This window comes from Trichosurus vulpecula, chromosome 4, assembly GCF_011100635.1.
Source record: "Trichosurus vulpecula isolate mTriVul1 chromosome 4, mTriVul1.pri, whole genome shotgun sequence".
NCBI classification, from domain to species: Eukaryota; Metazoa; Chordata; class Mammalia; order Diprotodontia; family Phalangeridae; genus Trichosurus; species Trichosurus vulpecula.
Genome location: NC_050576.1, coordinates 14639879 through 14657036, shown reverse-complemented (window position 1 = coordinate 14657036; position 17158 = coordinate 14639879). Strand labels below are relative to the sequence as shown.

General features: G+C 45.1%; 1 protein-coding gene across 2 annotated transcripts in view; it reads right to left on the bottom strand.

Annotated features, from left to right (window-relative positions):
- The window catches only part of JAK1 (Janus kinase 1), a 161886-nt gene that overhangs the window by 40268 nt on the left and 104460 nt on the right, over positions 1–17158 (bottom strand). For both annotated transcript variants that reach the window (XM_036756434.1, XM_036756435.1), the window contains exons 4-7: positions 14680–14803; positions 7514–7667; positions 3378–3541; positions 1202–1544 (exon numbers count right to left, since the gene is read on the bottom strand). In XM_036756434.1, coding sequence (XP_036612329.1) covers positions 1202–1544; positions 3378–3541; positions 7514–7667; positions 14680–14803 — 785 coding nt within the window. The remainder of the gene's footprint in view (positions 1–1201; positions 1545–3377; positions 3542–7513; positions 7668–14679; positions 14804–17158) is intronic.

Sequence of the window (17158 nt, the reverse complement as noted above, 5' to 3'; positions counted from 1 at the left end):
AGTGCCACCCCGGGCTTGAGCACAGCTAACCACTCGTCCTTGGCCAGTCCCAGAGAAGGGAATGATCTGCGGAGTAGGACAGCACCTAGCCTTCAAATAGCCAGCCCAGGACCTAGGCAGAGGATCAGAACCCTCTCTGCTGAAGGAGCTTCAGGGATCACAAGCAACAGAGATGGATTACATTGATCCAAGATCCTTTGTGAATATACAGAAATACAGGTACCTACACACACAGAGATCTGAGATTGGAAGGGACCCAGACATGATTCACGCCAACAATCACCCAAGCATGCAGGTGCTCAATCACATCCCTGACCATTTGATCATCCAGCCTCTACATGAAGATCTGAATTACATTTTTTGGCTGCCATACCAAAATCTCTCTCTCTCTCTCTCTGTCTCTCTCTCTCTCTCTTCCACATAATATATACATATATATTAAACACATACATATGTGTGTGCATGTAGATGTATGTATATATATACATGCAGAGAGGCCATCTATATATATATATATATATATATAGAGATCTATATAGAGTGATTTATATTTATATACATTATATATGTGTCTATATCCACAGATATATATATATATACATATATATATATATATATATATAGTATTAAATTAATTTCTATGGGCAGGGTTGCAGAGTGGCTAGAAACCTAGAAGCCTCATGGCCCCAGAAGTTCAAGTCTCACTATTGAAACCATGATGCGTGACCTCCACAAGTCATTGACCATCTTGGAGCTCTAGGCGACTCTGAAAGATAACAAGTTGCAGAGAAGGTGGCAACCTCCAACAACAGAGGGAGTTCCCTCACTCTGGAGCTCCCTCTATCAATGAAGTCACACAGCCAGTCCAGTCCATGCTCCAGGCCTTTCTAGATCAGTAGAATCTGCCACAGCTTGTGCTCCATTACAAAGCTTTCGAGAACTACAGCCCACCCTCCAGACCCATGAGGATATATCAGAACAGGACTTTGGTAGAGGACTCACACACACATACAGACACAGACACAGACACACACACACACAGACACACACACACACCAGCTAGGCAATAAGCATTGGTTACCAGTGTCTGCCATTTTTTCCCCAATAAAATATAGGTGCAAGCTAATCATGAACTTGAATGTGCTAAACAAAATCCCATGATCCAGGATTTTCTATTCTGATCATTCACACACATCCTTACATTTGGTTTTTGCCTCCACTGTATTCCAAGATTTCCAGTCACCATCACTTCATAACGTATGACGTTCCCACAGTCTTTAGAATTTAATTTATTCATTTCATTTTCAGATGAAATCAACAAGAGTGAAGTCTCAAAAATCTCCGCTCCATAATGTTTGGTTAGAGTCTCCAAAGTTGACAGGTATTTCACCTTCAGATCATGAGGAGTCACGCTACTGTCACAAATGGTCTTGTTGTTAAATTCCTTAAGGAAATCCTTGAAAACATGATTTATTCGTATTCTCGTTAAGGGATTCCTTTGTCTGATGGTCCTGTTCAGTGTTTCTGGAATATATCGTTTGTAACTGAAAGAGGAAAATGGAAAGAGAAATAAAGGGGGAGAAGGGAAGAGAGAAAGAAGGAGGAAAGGAGAGATGGAAAGTGAAAGGGAGAGGAAGAGGAGAGGTGAAAAAATGCGTCTAATATTTACATGAGCAAAATTTGACACTAGGTGCCCATTCTTCAAGAAGTTTAGAACCTCATATATAGACCCACAAACACGGTAATAAATCCTGCTATTATTTAAGCAATCCAATCTACACCAGTCTGCTCCTACCAAGAGCAGGATTTCAACCAGACATCAAAAGCTAGCCAGGAAAAAAGGAAATCCATGGGTCATCCTTCCAGAAACCCTGTCTTGGCCATTTTGTTCAAGTCTTATCAAATGTTTCGTCAGGGACTCTGAAAAGTTGCAACATCACCTGACCTGTACCCCATTGCCTTTTGTTGACTGCTCATACATAACACACCAAGAAGCCACCTTATGGCAGATCCCATTGCAACACAGAGTGGGGTGGTCAGCTGAGTCTCTGGGCCATGGAAAGGGCATAGAGTAAGAGGACCTGAGTTTGAATCTTGCTTCTGCTTCATCTCACCTCTATAATACTGCATATCACTTCAATTCCTTAGTAATTCTTCTTTGGACCCCTAATGCCTTGTCTGTAAAAGGAGGGGGTTGGACTAGAAGATTACTAAGGTCCCTTTAAACTATGATCTTAATATATTCTTATTAAGAGATCTGGCTTTGGAATCAGGAAAGTCTGGGTTTAACTCTCACCTCTGACACATATAGTCTGTGTGACCCTGGGCAAGTCACTTGATCACCCATGATCACCATCTGCCTCAGTTTCTTCATCTGTAAACTGGGGATAACAATACCACCTACCTCCAGGCTTGTTATGAGGATTGAATTACTTAATATTTGTAAAGTGCCCATAATTTTAATATTTCTGTTACCAGCTGGGCTTTGGTGATAAATGAAGTCACTAGCTTGGGAGGGAGGAGATTTGCAGTAGGGAAACTGTCCTGCTGCTGTATGACTTTGATCTAGGAACCTAGAGTTTCTGGACTTCAGTTTCTACTCGGTAAAATGAGAGGGACCAGAGGGATTGGCTTCTAGAGAGCCTTCCATCCTGAAGAGCCCTCAGTTCTCTGATTCTGGGATGCTGGAACACAGCTGGCATAACCCTTTGAAAACCTGCAAAGTGATGATGTCAGTACTTGGGTGCATCTGCCTCTCCTCGATGCACGAGCTCCAGCATTGCCTGGGGCTGCATCCCAGCACACCTCCTCAACCAGTAAGAGTCCTGTCCTTGTTCTCAATGGATCCTCCACAAACGCTTCCTCTACCTTTTTGAAATTATGTGCCTAGAAGGGAACATCCCAGAATGCCCATGATCTATCACTGCCCACATGGTTGGCCCCCTTTCTTTTCTCATCATTCATTTCTTCCGGAATGATGTCAGTTATACCACTCCTTATACATAGATCAAGGGCTGGAAGGGTCCTCTGAGGCCATTTCATCCAATTCCTCATTTTAGAGATGAGGAAACAGGTCCAGAAGAGTCACTTGCCCAAAGCCACACAAGTCGTAAGTGGCATAAGTAGGATTTGAACCCAGGTCTTCTGACTCCAAATTCAACACTATTTGCCCTGAACCCCACTGCTTCTCTCACAACCTATGTGTACCCAAAATGCATCTTTCCATTGCCAAGGTCACCCACAGATTCCTAAAAGAACTTGGCAATAAAGGATTTTCCATCATACAACATTCCTGGAACACACACTCCACCACATGTAGTATTAACGTGTTAAGGAGGTGTCACCATTACTCTTCCGGGAAAAAGGCTCAGCCTTACCTGACATCCTTCGGCAGGTCTGGAAGTTGTATGTTATTCATCATGGCGTAATGGGATATGGCCAGCACTGCCATCCCCAGACACTCATTTTCAATCTCATGCACTTCCTGATCAGTCTTTGGGTCTCGTACAGGAGCCAAGCACTTCACCAAATCATATTGTCCCTTCAGAGAAGAGAAAAGTTTCATTTAAGGAGCAGGTACGTATGTGCTTGGGAGTTCAGGCAATCGTCCAGAGGAGGACGGCTCCTGAGACAGGATGCCTGGAGAGGTAACTACCGTCTCAATTAACAACAAAGGAGCAAAACCTCTTTAACAAGTTCCCCTCCTCTTGGGGGACAGGTGGTGGATTCTAGCACCTCAGTAATGTTGACTGACTGATTGCTGTGGGTGCAGAATAAGGAGTATATTTCCAGATGGGTCCAAGATGTTGGGGTGTTCCTTAGCTGTATTTCTTTGTTTAGCTCAAATGCCACCTCCTACATGGGGCCATCCCTGATTTCACTCCAATACTAGTGCCCTTCCCCAATTTCTTTTTTTATTTACCATATAGGTACCAGGTTAAATACTGGAGTATTTTTCAGTAAATAAAAATCAGTATGATCCATCCACCTTAAACACATAGTTTCTTGTCTGCTGTCAAGGAGGTAAGAATACTATAGACAAGAGATTCTCAACCTGGGGTGCAAAGATTCTTCAGGACACAGGAGAGCACATGAACTTGGATGAGAAAAAATGGCATCTTTATTATCATTACCCTTTATTTCCTTCAGAATTCTATGTATTTTATTTAATGCATTTAAAAACATGGTCCTAAGGAAGGGTCCCTAGGCTTCACCAGATGGCCCAAGGCATCCAGGGTATCCCAAAGGGTAAGAACCCTGCAACTAGAGCTGGATCCCTGCTAGTAAAGGTGGAAATCCCCCACGAGGATTCTTCTCCTAAGCCTTCAAGGGGTTGACTGTCAAATGGACTGACACAGCCAGACTCTCATTGGCAATCAATAACAATATCCCCACAGCAAGCATTTAGAAAGTGCTTCGAAGTGTCCAAAGCACTTTACGCATGTTTACTCTTGTAGTAGTGATAGTGATGGTGATGATGATGGTGATGATGATGAGGGCAGCAGCATTTCTATGGTGCCTACTGTGTGCCAGGCACCGAGCTAAGCTCTTTACAAAAATTGTGTTATTTGAGCTTTACAACGATCCTGTTCCCATTTTACATATAAGGAAACTGGGGCAGAGAGATGCTAAGTCTTTTGCCCAGGGTCACACAGCTAACTATCTTAGGTAGGATTTGAATTCTGGTCTTCCTGACTCCACATCTTCTACTCCATGCACAGCACTGCCTAGCTGCCTAACTCTAGAAGCACAGGCAAGCACCTCTATTTGTTCAAACCTTTCACCATTGGCCTCAGTCCATCTTGTTCTACGTTGCCTCCTTTCAATGCTCTCTGGCCAAACTGACCCATTTGCTGATTCTTGTACACAATTCTGTCTTCCATCTCTCGCCTTTGCAAAGGGAGGCTGGGTTACTTGCCCAGCATCACACAGTTAGTTTGGATCTGAAGCAGGACCTGAACCCAGCTCCTGACAACTCCAAGTGTTCCTGACTCCAAGTCTGATGCCCTGGCCACTGCACCATGCGCTCTTTCTCCCAGGTCTGCTTAAAAACCAAAATGATCGAATAACCCATCACCCTGCCTGTCGTAGAGGAGGGACCAGAGAAATCTTGGCTGGTCACTCACTGGGTCCTTGCTACCACACTTGTCCACCTGACAGTAACGGCGCTGAATAGTCTAATGCCTTCTTACCTCCCCAGCCTCATCTCAGACAATTTCCTTTCATCTCATCTATACTCTACCACTCGTCTACACTCTACCACTCATCTCCACTCTACCACTCATCTACATTCTATCACTCGCCTACACTGTCACTCATCTATACTCTGCCACTCATCTACAATCTGCCACTAGTCTACACTCTACCACTCATCTACATTCTATCACTCTCCTACACTCTGCCACTCGCCTACACTCTGCCACTTGTCTACACTCTACCACTCATCTACACTCTACAACTATGACTTCAACATGACTCCCACCTTGGTGCCTTTGTTCATGACATTCCTCAACACGACCTCCCTTCTATCCTGGCTTTCACCTGCTGAAATACTACCCCCTTTCCAGGCACAGCTTAAATGCCATTAAATGTCAGTACAGTGGAAACAGTCAGGAGATATGGATTTGAATCCCGGGAGTCCTGCCACTTCCTAGGTCTATGACCCTTCAGCTTTCTCTGCCTCACATTCTTTAATTGTAAATTAGGGAGAATAGCCCTTATTTCGATGCATTGCCATGGCTTTGGGGGGAAGGGAACGAGCAAGGAAGCCTCCTCCAGAGAAGGCAGCTCTTGGTGCTGAGCCTTGAAAGAAGGCAGGGATTTGGGAAGGCAGTGATGAGGATGCCTTCTTTCATGCACCTTCCATGGACCCTCTTTCGGTGCCCCCCACACAGCAGACACTTAAGAAAAGCTTGCTGGATTATTTGGTTGAACATGGGCCTCTGGTGAATGCAGTCCCCCAAAATTTCTCTTGGGTGGAAAGGAGACAGATGAGGAAGAACACCTCGGGGTCAACATAACCAAGCCACTTCCCCCTCCAAGGGAGACCCATCTGGAGCTTTCTCATACTCTGAGAATCACACAGCATTTTTTTTTAAACCTAAAGTAACTTCTTGTTTTCCTTTGGTACAGTCACCTACCATTTCCTCCCGTACTTGGTGAGTAACCAGTGAGAATGGGAACAATAGGCAGGCAAGCAGGGCCCCTGGGTTTATAAAAAATGAAACAAAACCTGTATCTGCCATTTAAAGCTGGATCCTCTGGGCTAGCACAGAGCCTGATGCAAAGTAAGTGCTTAATAAATGCTTGTTCCAGGGGCAGCTAGCTGGTGCAGTGAGTAGAGCACTGGCCCTGGAGTCAGAAGGACCTCAGTTCAAATCTGACCTCAGACACTTGACACATTTACTAGCTGTGTGACCTTGGGCAAGTCACTTAACCCCAATTGCCCTGCCTTCCCCCTCCTAAATAAATGCTTGTTCCTATGTGCCCGCCTCCTGAGCTGTCAGCTTCTTTGTCTGGCACCTGTTATTTGAAATGTGGTGCATCCTTATGTGACTTTTGTTTCTTAAACCAAGAAACAGTGCGGTTCAGTGGTAAGGGCACTGGTTCAGGAGCAGGAATTCTTAACCTTCTTTTTCTGGGCCTTGGACCATTTGGGCAGTAGCTGGTAAAGCCGTCTCAGAATCAGCTTTTAAAAGGCATCCAGTAAAATACAGAGAATTACAAAAGAACCACTTATGTTCAAATATAGGTATCAACATTATTATAGTCAAGATATTCAAAATACATAATAAAGACAATATTCAAAATGGTCAAGTATAATTTAAAAAACACCACCACCAAGTCCTCAGACTCCCGCTGAAGAGCCCCCACTCCAGATTCAGAAGATACGGGGTTAGAGGTCGGTTCTCACACTTTACTACCCACTTAACCTTGGGCAAGCCACTAAACCGAATAGGGCCTCAGTTTCCCCATTTGTAAAGTAAGGGAGTTGGTGCAGATGAGTTCTGAGATCCCTTTCAGCCCTGGCCCTAGGATCCTATGAAATGGAATTCCCCAGTCTGTGGCTGGCTTCCATTCATTCCTCAGGCTCTTGAAGGTCAGCTAGGAGCAGCTAGACTAGATGTTCTCCAAGGGGCCCTTCCAGATCAAAAGAATCTGGTTCCCTGGAAAACTCCTGTACATTGGAGAATACAACATCGATCTAATCTGGGTCAAATACAGATGTGTAGAGAGAAGAACTAGGACCACTAGCTTTTTTCAAAAATTTTCTCAAATTCTGAAGCAAATAAAGTGGTTTTCTCCATATACTCAGTAGAACAGAAAAAAAGGGGTGTACGTGAAATGGCTAATCTCCATTACATACAGGTTGCTTTCAGAAATATTGCTTCAATGATGTAGTCATGTCCAGGCAATTACTCGACTTCCTAGAAATGACCAGCTCCTGCCCCACCTCTCACACAGTCCCCTCTGCCTCCAGCTTCCTAGGGTCACTGAGACCTCAGGGACCTACCTGAGCAAAGAGATACTCCAGTGAATTGGCATCGAGGAGGGGTGTGGCATCAAGGACCCGTCTTCTTTCGTAGCCATTTTTTTGCTTCTTTGGGGAGTGTCTCCACACCGACTGCTCATTCTCATTGGTCCCATGCCAATTGGTGAAATAGAATCTGGAAAGGAAGAAAATTGACAGAAATCACCCTCCCGGCAGTGCTGCAAGTATCCAGGAGCCATGAACTGGACTCCTCAGAAGGGAGAAGGGCATAAAAGAGAAAACCAAATGAGCCACTTTCATACCATTTCTAAGGCATAATTTCTATGTCTTTATTATTATTGTTCAGTCATTTCAATCGTGTCTGACTCTTCATGGCCCCATTTGGGGTTTTCTTGGCAAAGTTACTGAAGTGGTTTGCCATTCCTTTCTCCAACTCATTTTACAGATGAGGAAACTGAGGCAAACAGGGTGAAGTAACTTGCCCAGGGTCACAGAGCTAGTAAGTGTCTGAGGCCAAATTTGAACTCAGGTCTTCCTGACTCCAGGCCTGGCTCTCTAACCACTGCTAAACAATGATCTTTACATTTTTCTGTGGAATTCTCTCAGTTTCCATTTATAGTCAATTGACCATTTATTTTATTTGGCAGCACTGATTTTGTCCTAATTTAAAATTTCAGGAAACTCTTCACCCTATCTCCCACAGCGTAGAGTGTGTTTAGTTAACCAAAAGGGCTCTCCAGCAAAGGTGTCAAACTGAAATAGAAATGGGTACCACTAATGAGGGATGCATAGAACTTGGAAGATGTCATATTATCTATGGTTTATTGCATTTTTACATCTTTTGTTAAGCATTTCCCAGTTACTGCTTCAGGCTGCACTTTGGTGTTTTGGGAGGCCCATGAAGCTGGTGCTCCACCCCCACTCCACCCTGCCCACTTTGACACCTCTGCTCTATACCCTGGTATGGAAGAAGAGGCACAGACATAGGGCAGCAAATCTCACTTGTGATACCACCAGTATGACCTTGAACAAATCTTTTCTGAGCCTTTGTTTCTTCATATGTAAAATGGTGGAGTCAATTCAGATGGCTTCTCAAGTCCCTAACAGCTCTAAGTCTATGAGCCTATGATCACACTTGGGTCTTAGAATCACTCTGTGATGTGAAGTAAGAACTCCAGTTATTTTCTCCACTTTACAGATGGGGAAACTGAGGCACACAGACGTGAACTGACAGGTAATAAAACACCTCCAGTGGGATCTAAACCTAGATCTCACAGATTCTGGTGCTCTCTCCCCAACTCTATTAGCCCTCCCCAGCTAAACAATTTAAATTCCATTTAACCCGGGCCTTGATTCAGTCTTTCTATCACCCAAAACTTAGTGTTAACACTGACAGTCAGCCACTATGACATAAACTGCTAAACCAAAACCACCTCAGGCTGAGGAATGAGTTGCTTTCAAGCATTCTTCATGGACACTTAAGTCCATTTGTTTAAACATTGGAAAAGCCAGTGTGGCAGGGCTGCCTCCTGCTCACAAGAATGGGAGTGAGCCCACACTGCAGTCGGTCACCTCAGTTACCCTGCTAATGCTCTCTACGTGTGTGTTCTTATATATACTCAGGTGGGAACTTGAAAAAACCCACGTACTCAGAACCGTAGAGAAATTCTTCTTGTTCCAGATAGTACTTCCTAAGGCGAAATCTAAAATAACCCTGCCAGGCCTTTGTAAAGCACATGCTCCATACAGCATTTTCCTTTAGCCTAGACCGCCCCCCCCCAACATGGATACACATGAGTGAGCACATGTCCACATCAGAAATGACCACATAACAGCATCACCCACACCCAGCATGAAACATACAAGGGCTTCCAGATCTGATGGTTTTTCCTTATATAACAATGCACACAAGATGGGAAGCAAACAATGGGAATTTCTGAAGCCTGACTGTGTTAGGTGAAAGAGAGCAAACCTTTCATCGAGGACTGGGTGGAACATGGTGTTTTTCTTTCAGGCACAACAGGGAGGCTTAGGTCAAGGCCAGCTCAGTGGGGATTAGGGACAAGAGAAAATGAGAAAAAAAGGACATGGTTGGGAACAAAATCTCTGCAGGCTTCTCTGGCTGAAATGGGAGCCTCTCAACTCACACAAGAGTCAAAGAACCACACAGATTCACAGGACCACAGATTTTGAGCCCGAAAGGATGCTGGAGGCCAGCTAGTCCCAAGCCATCATTTCTCAGATGGAAGACACCCCCAGAGAGGTTGAGTCAGTTGTCTAAGAATACATGAGAAGTTAATAAGAGGAGGACCCAGAATCTAAATCCAGGTCCCATGCTTCTAAGTGGACTGTTCATGTCCATTTTATCACCCTGCTCCCTTTGGAAGGAGAAGTCAGAGGGAGATGAACAAAATAGCCTTAGCAGGAGAAATCAAATTGTTTCATAGATGAGAGAGAAAGTAAGAGTGAGAGCGAGAGAGAGAAGAGTGAGAGCGTGAGAGCAAGTGAGAGAGAGAGAGAGAGAGAGAGAGAGAGAGCAAGAGAGAGAGAGAGTTAGAGCAAGACAGCACAAGAGCGAGAGCAAGAAAGCGAGAGAAGAGAGAGGAGAGAGAAGAGAGAGAGAAGACAGAGAAGAGAAAGAGAGAGAAGACAGAAGAGAGAGAGAGAAGAGACAGAGAGGAGAGAGAGAAGAGACAGAGAGGAGAGAGCAAGAGAGCGAGAGAGCGAGAGCGAGAGAGAGAGAAGACAGAGAAGAGACAGAGGGGAGAGAGGAGACAGGAGAGAAAAGAGAGAGAGAAGAGAAAGAGAGAGAAGAGAAAAGAGATAGAGAAGAGAGAGGAGAGAAAAGAGAGAAGAGAGAGAAGCTAGAGAGAAGAGAAAGAGAGAGAGAGCAAAGAGAGAGGAGAGAGATATACATATATGTATGTATATATGTATACATATATATATATATATCTTGTCTACCCAATTTCACAAAGCACACCCTTCAAACACCTCTTAAATCCTTAGCACATATTACTGCACATTGTGGTTATTTGGTATGCATTCTATCTCACCCTCAGCTCCTCAGTCTCTCATCCCTCATATCTAAGCAGTTACCAAGTCTGGTTGACAATACCTCCACCGTTCACCCTGGCATCCATCCATCTCTAGTCTCACAGCCATACACCCCTCCTCCCCCAGCTCAGGCTTTCATCCCTTCCCACCTGGATACTGCTTCAACCTCTAACTGGCCTCCACCTCCAGTCTCTCATCTCACCAATCCATCCTCCACTTAGCTGGCAACTTGACTTTCCTTCAACAGAGATCAGACCTCTCACTCACCTGCTCAATAAGCTCCAATGGCTCCCCATTACCTTTAAGAATAAATCCAAGAATTCCACTTTGGGGCATTGATGCCCTTCACAAAAAGGCCCCGACTTAGCTTTCCAGGTTACGCATTATTCCCTTCAGCATCCAGCCAAGTCTCGCTGCTGCTCCTCCTCACATGTGAAAGTCCTTCCCTGTGTCTTGCCCTGGAATGCATTTCCTTCTCACTTGCACCTCATGGAAGCTGTCCTTTCTGAGTTCAGCTCAGATCCCTCCTTCTCCAGGAGGCATTTTCTGTCCACCCCACCCCTCCCCAACTGTTAGTGACTTCCCACAAAAAATAATCATGTCTGTATTTTTATATATCTCTGTGTGTGCAGGCTGTAGCCATTCATAAAATGGAAAGTTCCTGAGGGCAAAGACTTCCATTTCTGCCTCACATACAAAGCCTAGCACACAGTCAGCACTTAATAAATGCTCACTGATTGATAGGCTGCTCTTCCTACTAGATTAGAAGCTTCATGAAGGCAGGAATTGCACCTTATTTAATCTTTCTCTGACGGCCAAACCCAATAACAACACCATTAACGTAATCATAGCATGCATATAGCACTTTCAAGTTGGCAAATCACTTTACACATTAACTCATATGACCCACGCTCATGGAGTACTTCATAAGGGTTTGCAGACATGAGGTCGAGAGCTCTTTCAACCAGTTTACAAGGATTTGTTACCCATATGTTATGTGCCAAGCATTCTCCTCCTAACTGAATTCATAAAGACAAAGTGAACTAGTCCCTGCCCTCAAGGAGCTCACATTCTCCTGAGGGAGACAATGAACATGTGTAAGACCATGTACAAAAGCTATTTATCCACCAAGTACAAAGTAACCTGGAAAAGGAAGGCTCCAGTTACTGGGTGGAGAAGGTCAAGAAAGGCCTCCTGCAGAAAGAAGGTGTCTGCTGAGTTCTGAAGGAAGCCCAGGATCCCAGGAAGGGGAGAAGACGAGGGAAAGCGTTCTAGGTTTGGACAGGGCAAAGGTCCAAAGATAGATAATGGAGCTTCTTGTGGGAGCAACAGCCAGTAAGTGTGCCCTGGAGTGAGCAGCACAGTGATGGATAAACAACAGAACTCAACAAAAGGCAGGAGAAAGAAGGGGAAGGAAAGAGAAAGGGAGACAGAGACAGGGAGCATAAGAAAGAGAAAGAAAGGGATAGAGAGAGGAGAGAAAGAGAAGGAAGGAGGGGGGGAGACAGAGAAAGGGAGCATAAGAAAGAGAAAGAAAGGGAGTATAAGGAAGTGAAAAAAGGGACAGAAAGAGAAAAGAAAGAGAAGGAAGGGGAAGGAAGAAAGAGGAGAAAGAAGAGAAAGAGGAAAGGAGGAGGAGAAGAAGAATGTAGTAGGGGCAGGAAAAGAGAAAGAGGGAGGAAGGAAGGGGAGAAAAAGGCAAGAAAAAGAGAAGAAAGGGAATGGAGGAAGGGAGTAGTGGAAAGAAGAGAAAGAAGGTAAGGAGAAGAAGGGTAAAAAGAAAATGGAAGCAGGAAGAGAGAGAGGGAGAGAGGGATGGGAAAGGAGGGAAGAGAAAGAAAGTAGCAAACTCAGGACAGGAAGTGCTCAGACAAGGCCCAGACTTCAGAGCTCTATGGCCTGATCCACTTGAGGCCAGTGAGAGAGCTGCTCTTAGGGCTTGTGGCCAAAATGAGGTCGGAAGAAGTATTTCTATGCGGTTATTTTAAATGTCAGCAACTGACCAAGCCAAACCCCTGAAGAGGTGACCAAGCCAAGGTCTCTGTATCAACCAGAAGGAGCAATGTTTAGGTAGCATCTCTTTAGAACCTGAACCCCTTTCAGGTGTTAGGGAAGCAAATAGGTGCAGGGCCGGGCAGCCCTGTGCATTGTGGGAGAAGCAAGCAGCTGTCTGCCTCCTCTGAGCATAAGGGTCACACCACCCTCAAATGTCTGCACACACACACACACACACACACACACACACACACACACACACTGCCACAGCACCTGCGTCTCCTCTTAGTTACCCCTTGTTAAAATTCAAATGTGGTGTATCTAAAAGGCGAGGCATTAAAACACTGATATTTGAACAGTCTGTTTCTCAGTTTAGCTAAAGTCAAGACTCTTTGCCTCTAAAGGGAGTCTGTAAAGCCTAGGACTTGGGGAGGTTATGATGAAGGTGGCAGTAGGGGGAGAGAGTGGAGGAGAGGAGACAGCAGGCTTGGGCACCGTTCCTTCCTTCATTTATTCAGCATGCCTGGGAGACACGCCCTCCTTCTCCCCATCCCTCTGAAGCCCTCTCTCCCTTCAAGGCTCAGCTCAGGTCCCGCCTCCTTGAAGCACTGTCCGCTGTCCTGCCAGCAGTTGTTAGCCTTCTCCAGCCCTCCTGATCACTTGTACTGACTTACTGTGTAGGTGCTAGGCATCCTTCCCCACACACCAGTGAAGCGAGACCCAGCCACCTGGGGACAGGGACTGCCCTTGATGTTTTTGTATCTGCACAGCTCTGTAGAGAGCCATGTAAACGGTGCAGCTAAATTGAGTGGCATATCTACTTTGAATTAGATGCTGCTAGGCCAAGGAGAGCTGAGGGAGTGGGTAGAGGCCTGGCCTTGGACTCAGGAAGACCTGGTGTTCAAACCAGCCTGGGACCATGGGAAACTTTGGTGCCCCAGACTCTTTAGGACAAGTTATAGATGAGTGACCCATCTGCAGAGGTGAAGGGTGTTCCCACACCAGGAGTTCCTTCCAGGTCCGGATTAAAGAACACAGAACAAAACAAAACAAAACCTTCTGAGGTGTGTATGGGGGATAGGGTGAGTTGAGGAGGGAGGAGAGATGGTGAGTAATTTTTTTAAATGACTAAGAGACCAGGTTCCTCACCATAAGAAGCTTATTTCTCTAATAGGAAAATAATCAGAGACCTTAGTCTGGAGCAAGAGCAATGGGAGGCCCTGGGTTCCAGGGAAAGGGAAAATGGGGGGGAGAGTTCTCCAGGAGAGACCCCCAAACAAAATTTCCCCCACTCCACAATCTGGCTGGGGCCAGTCAAACCAACATCCTTCTTGTCCCTCCTGCTGTCTGAGTCCTTTATGAGAAGGGTTCTCTATACTCAGTACAGTCAGGGGCCCATCATCCCAGTCAGATGCCAAGACTAGTCCTCTCCTCATCTCTCCTGTCTGTCCCTTTGTTTTCACTCCCATGGCCACCCCCTGGATCACTTCCTACAAGGGACTGCCAGGCGTTAGAGCCATTCTGAAATGCATGTCCCAAATCACTATTCCCTTCTGCCCCACGCCAAACAAGAATGAAAAAGTGTCCCATCCACGTTGACCAAATCCCCACCTTTGCCAGTCTTTGCTGCCAGATCTAAACCCCTTTGCTTGGTATTGAATGCCCTTTGAAAACTGGCTCCAGCCTTCCCCTTCAGACAGTGCACATCACTCCCTTTCCTTACTCGATCTCTGGGCCCAGCTGGCTTAATCACTGTTCCTCCTATGTCACATTCCATCTCCTGTTTTGCACAGGCTGCTCCATATACCTGAAATCCACTCCCCTCCTTCTCTCAGAATCCCCACCTCCCTTTGAACCACAGACCAAGCTCTACCTACTCCTACAGAAGGTCTTTCATGATCTCCAGAAGCTAGTCACTCTCCCACCAAATTAGTGGACATGTTTCCTCTCCCCCCCATAGACTATGATCTCCCTGAGGGCAAGGACTTTCTTTTTTATCCCTAGCACTTAGTAGGCACTTTGTAAATGTTTGCTGATTGCCCCACAGATTGAAAGGTCTCACCTTCACTTAGGCCAGACACCCAGTGATTCTATAGATCTGGAATGAAGAGGGTCAAGACAACAACTCTGCATACCTCATTCGATAATGTAGCCGCAGCGATGTTTTCTCTTCAATCTTGATGCAGTGATTTGGGGCGTACCACAGCTTGGTCTTCTCATCATACAGGGCAAAGAGGTTGTGGCACAGTGGAGATATACCTAGGGAAGAGGTCAGGAATTCATCAGAGAGGGAGAAATGTGCTCTGCCACCCTTTCCATTTCCTTGATTTCTACATATGCTTGCCTGTTGTCTCGTTCATTAGATTGCAGGTTCCTTGAGGGCAAAGACTCTCTTTTGCCTCTTTTTGTATCCCCAGCACTTAGCACAGTGCCTGACAAATAGTGTCAGTTCAATGGGGCAACCAGGTGCTGCTGCCTCAGACACTTACTAGCTGTTTGACCCTTGGCAAGTCACTTCAACCTGTTTGCCTCAATTTCCTCATCTGTAAAATGAGCTGGAGGAGGAAAAGGAAAAGCATAGTATCTTTGCCAAGAAATGAAGAGTCGAACATAACTAAAAAGTGACTGAACAACAATTGACATATAGTAGGTGCTTAATAAATGTTTATTGATTGATCTGTAAATGAGGGAGTTGGACTAGATATCTCTGAGGTCCCACCTAACTTTAAATCCTGCGACCATCTATTATTCAGGAGACCTGGGCTCAAAATCTGTCTCTATAACTAGTCCCTCTCCCACCAAATTATGTTTTCTATTTGCCTATTAGCGGATGTGTTTCTCTCAAGAGAATATAAGAGAATATTAGATCTTGAGGGCAGAGACTGTCTTTTGCCTCTTCTTGTATCCCCAGTACTTAGCACAGTGCCTGGCACACAGAAGGTATTGATTGATTGGTTGAAAGTCTTTCATAGTATGCTTGTGTATGAGGTAGAGGGAGACAGGCTAGGTGACAAGCATAAATAGGCTAATTTGGAACTGACTAAATGGCTGGTCCCAAAGCATAGTCATTAATGGGTCAATATCAGCTTGGAAAATGAGCTCTAATGGAGAGCCCCAGGGATCTGAGCTTGGCCCTGGGATATTGAGCATTTCTTTTAATCACTTTGTGAAATTTGCAGATAACACAAAGTTTGGAAGGATAGAAAAAACACAGAGGAACAGAATCAGGATCCAAAAGGATATTTAACCATTTTAAACAATGGGCTAAATAGAGTAAGATGGAATTTAGTAGAGATAAATGCAACGTGCTACACAGGTTCCAAAATTCGGCTTCCTGAGTACTGGATGGCAGACGTATGGCTAAACAACAGTTCTTGTGAAAAGGATCTGAGGGGCCTTAGTGGACCAAAAGCTCAGTTTGGTGACATAAAATCAACAAAAGGCTGTGTCAAGAGAATCAGAAGGTGCGAACCTAAGGAGGTGAGTGCTCCAAGGTACCCTGAAGTAAGCAAAGCACATGTGGAGTATTTTGTTCAATATCAAGTGACTCACTTTTAAGCAGCAGAAGCTAAAGTACACACAGAAGAGGGTAACCAGGATGGCAAGAGAAGTGAAGAAGATGCCATAGGAAGGTTGGGTAAAGGACTAGTCTGAAGAAGGAAGCCTGCAAGAGGCCATGACAGCCGTCTTCAACTACCTTAAGGCTATCATAGGGGAGAGAGATTAGATTTGTTCTGTCTGACCCCATGAGGTAGAATTAGAAATAATAGGTGCTGGGAAGAAGCAGGGGAGCTGCTAAGAGGTGGGCTTGGGCTTAACTTCAGATAAAGCATCCTCACAATGAGAAGTGTTCCAATGAGGAATGGGTTATCTTGACAGGTGGTGGGGTTGTCCTTCAAGCAGCTCCTGCCACACAGTAGGTGCTCAATAAATGCTAGCTGACTGACTAACCAACTACTTGGCAGTGATGCTGTAATGTGAGTTTTTGGTCAGGCAAGGGTTGGATTAGATAGCCTCTGAGGTCCTTGCTCACTCTGAGATTCTGTGATTGTAAGCTCCTTGGGGGAAGGGCAGGATGGCCTATTTCATCTCCCTATCCCCTGTGCCTTTTGCCCATACTAAGTACTTGATGCCTGGTTATTAGCTGTGTAACAACAGACAAGATCCTCTGAGCCTCAGTTTCCTCATCTGTGAAATGGAGACAACAGCACGTTGAGTTCAGGGTTGTTGGGAGGATCCAATGAAATAATGGGTGTAAGTCACTCTGCAAACCTTCGTGTTCTCTAGAAATGGGAGAAGTATATTCTGAAGGAGGCAAGAAAGCCTTCCTCACAACCTTCCAAACTCTGGCTTTTACTCTGTTGTCCAATGCTCACACATTGCCTTATCCATCAGACATACAAAAAATTTCCTGGCAGCAGTGAAGGGCATGTGTGTTAGAATAAAAACCAACCCAAGTGACTTTTGACAGTGATTAAAAATCTCTCAGCATAAATAATAAATAGGTTTCTTAAGTATTCAGTGTATTTATCATAAATGTTTTTCATTAGCGGCTGCCTAACTAGAGGATGCATGTTTAATGAAGTTGGTCCCATAGCATTCCCTCCCCTCTCC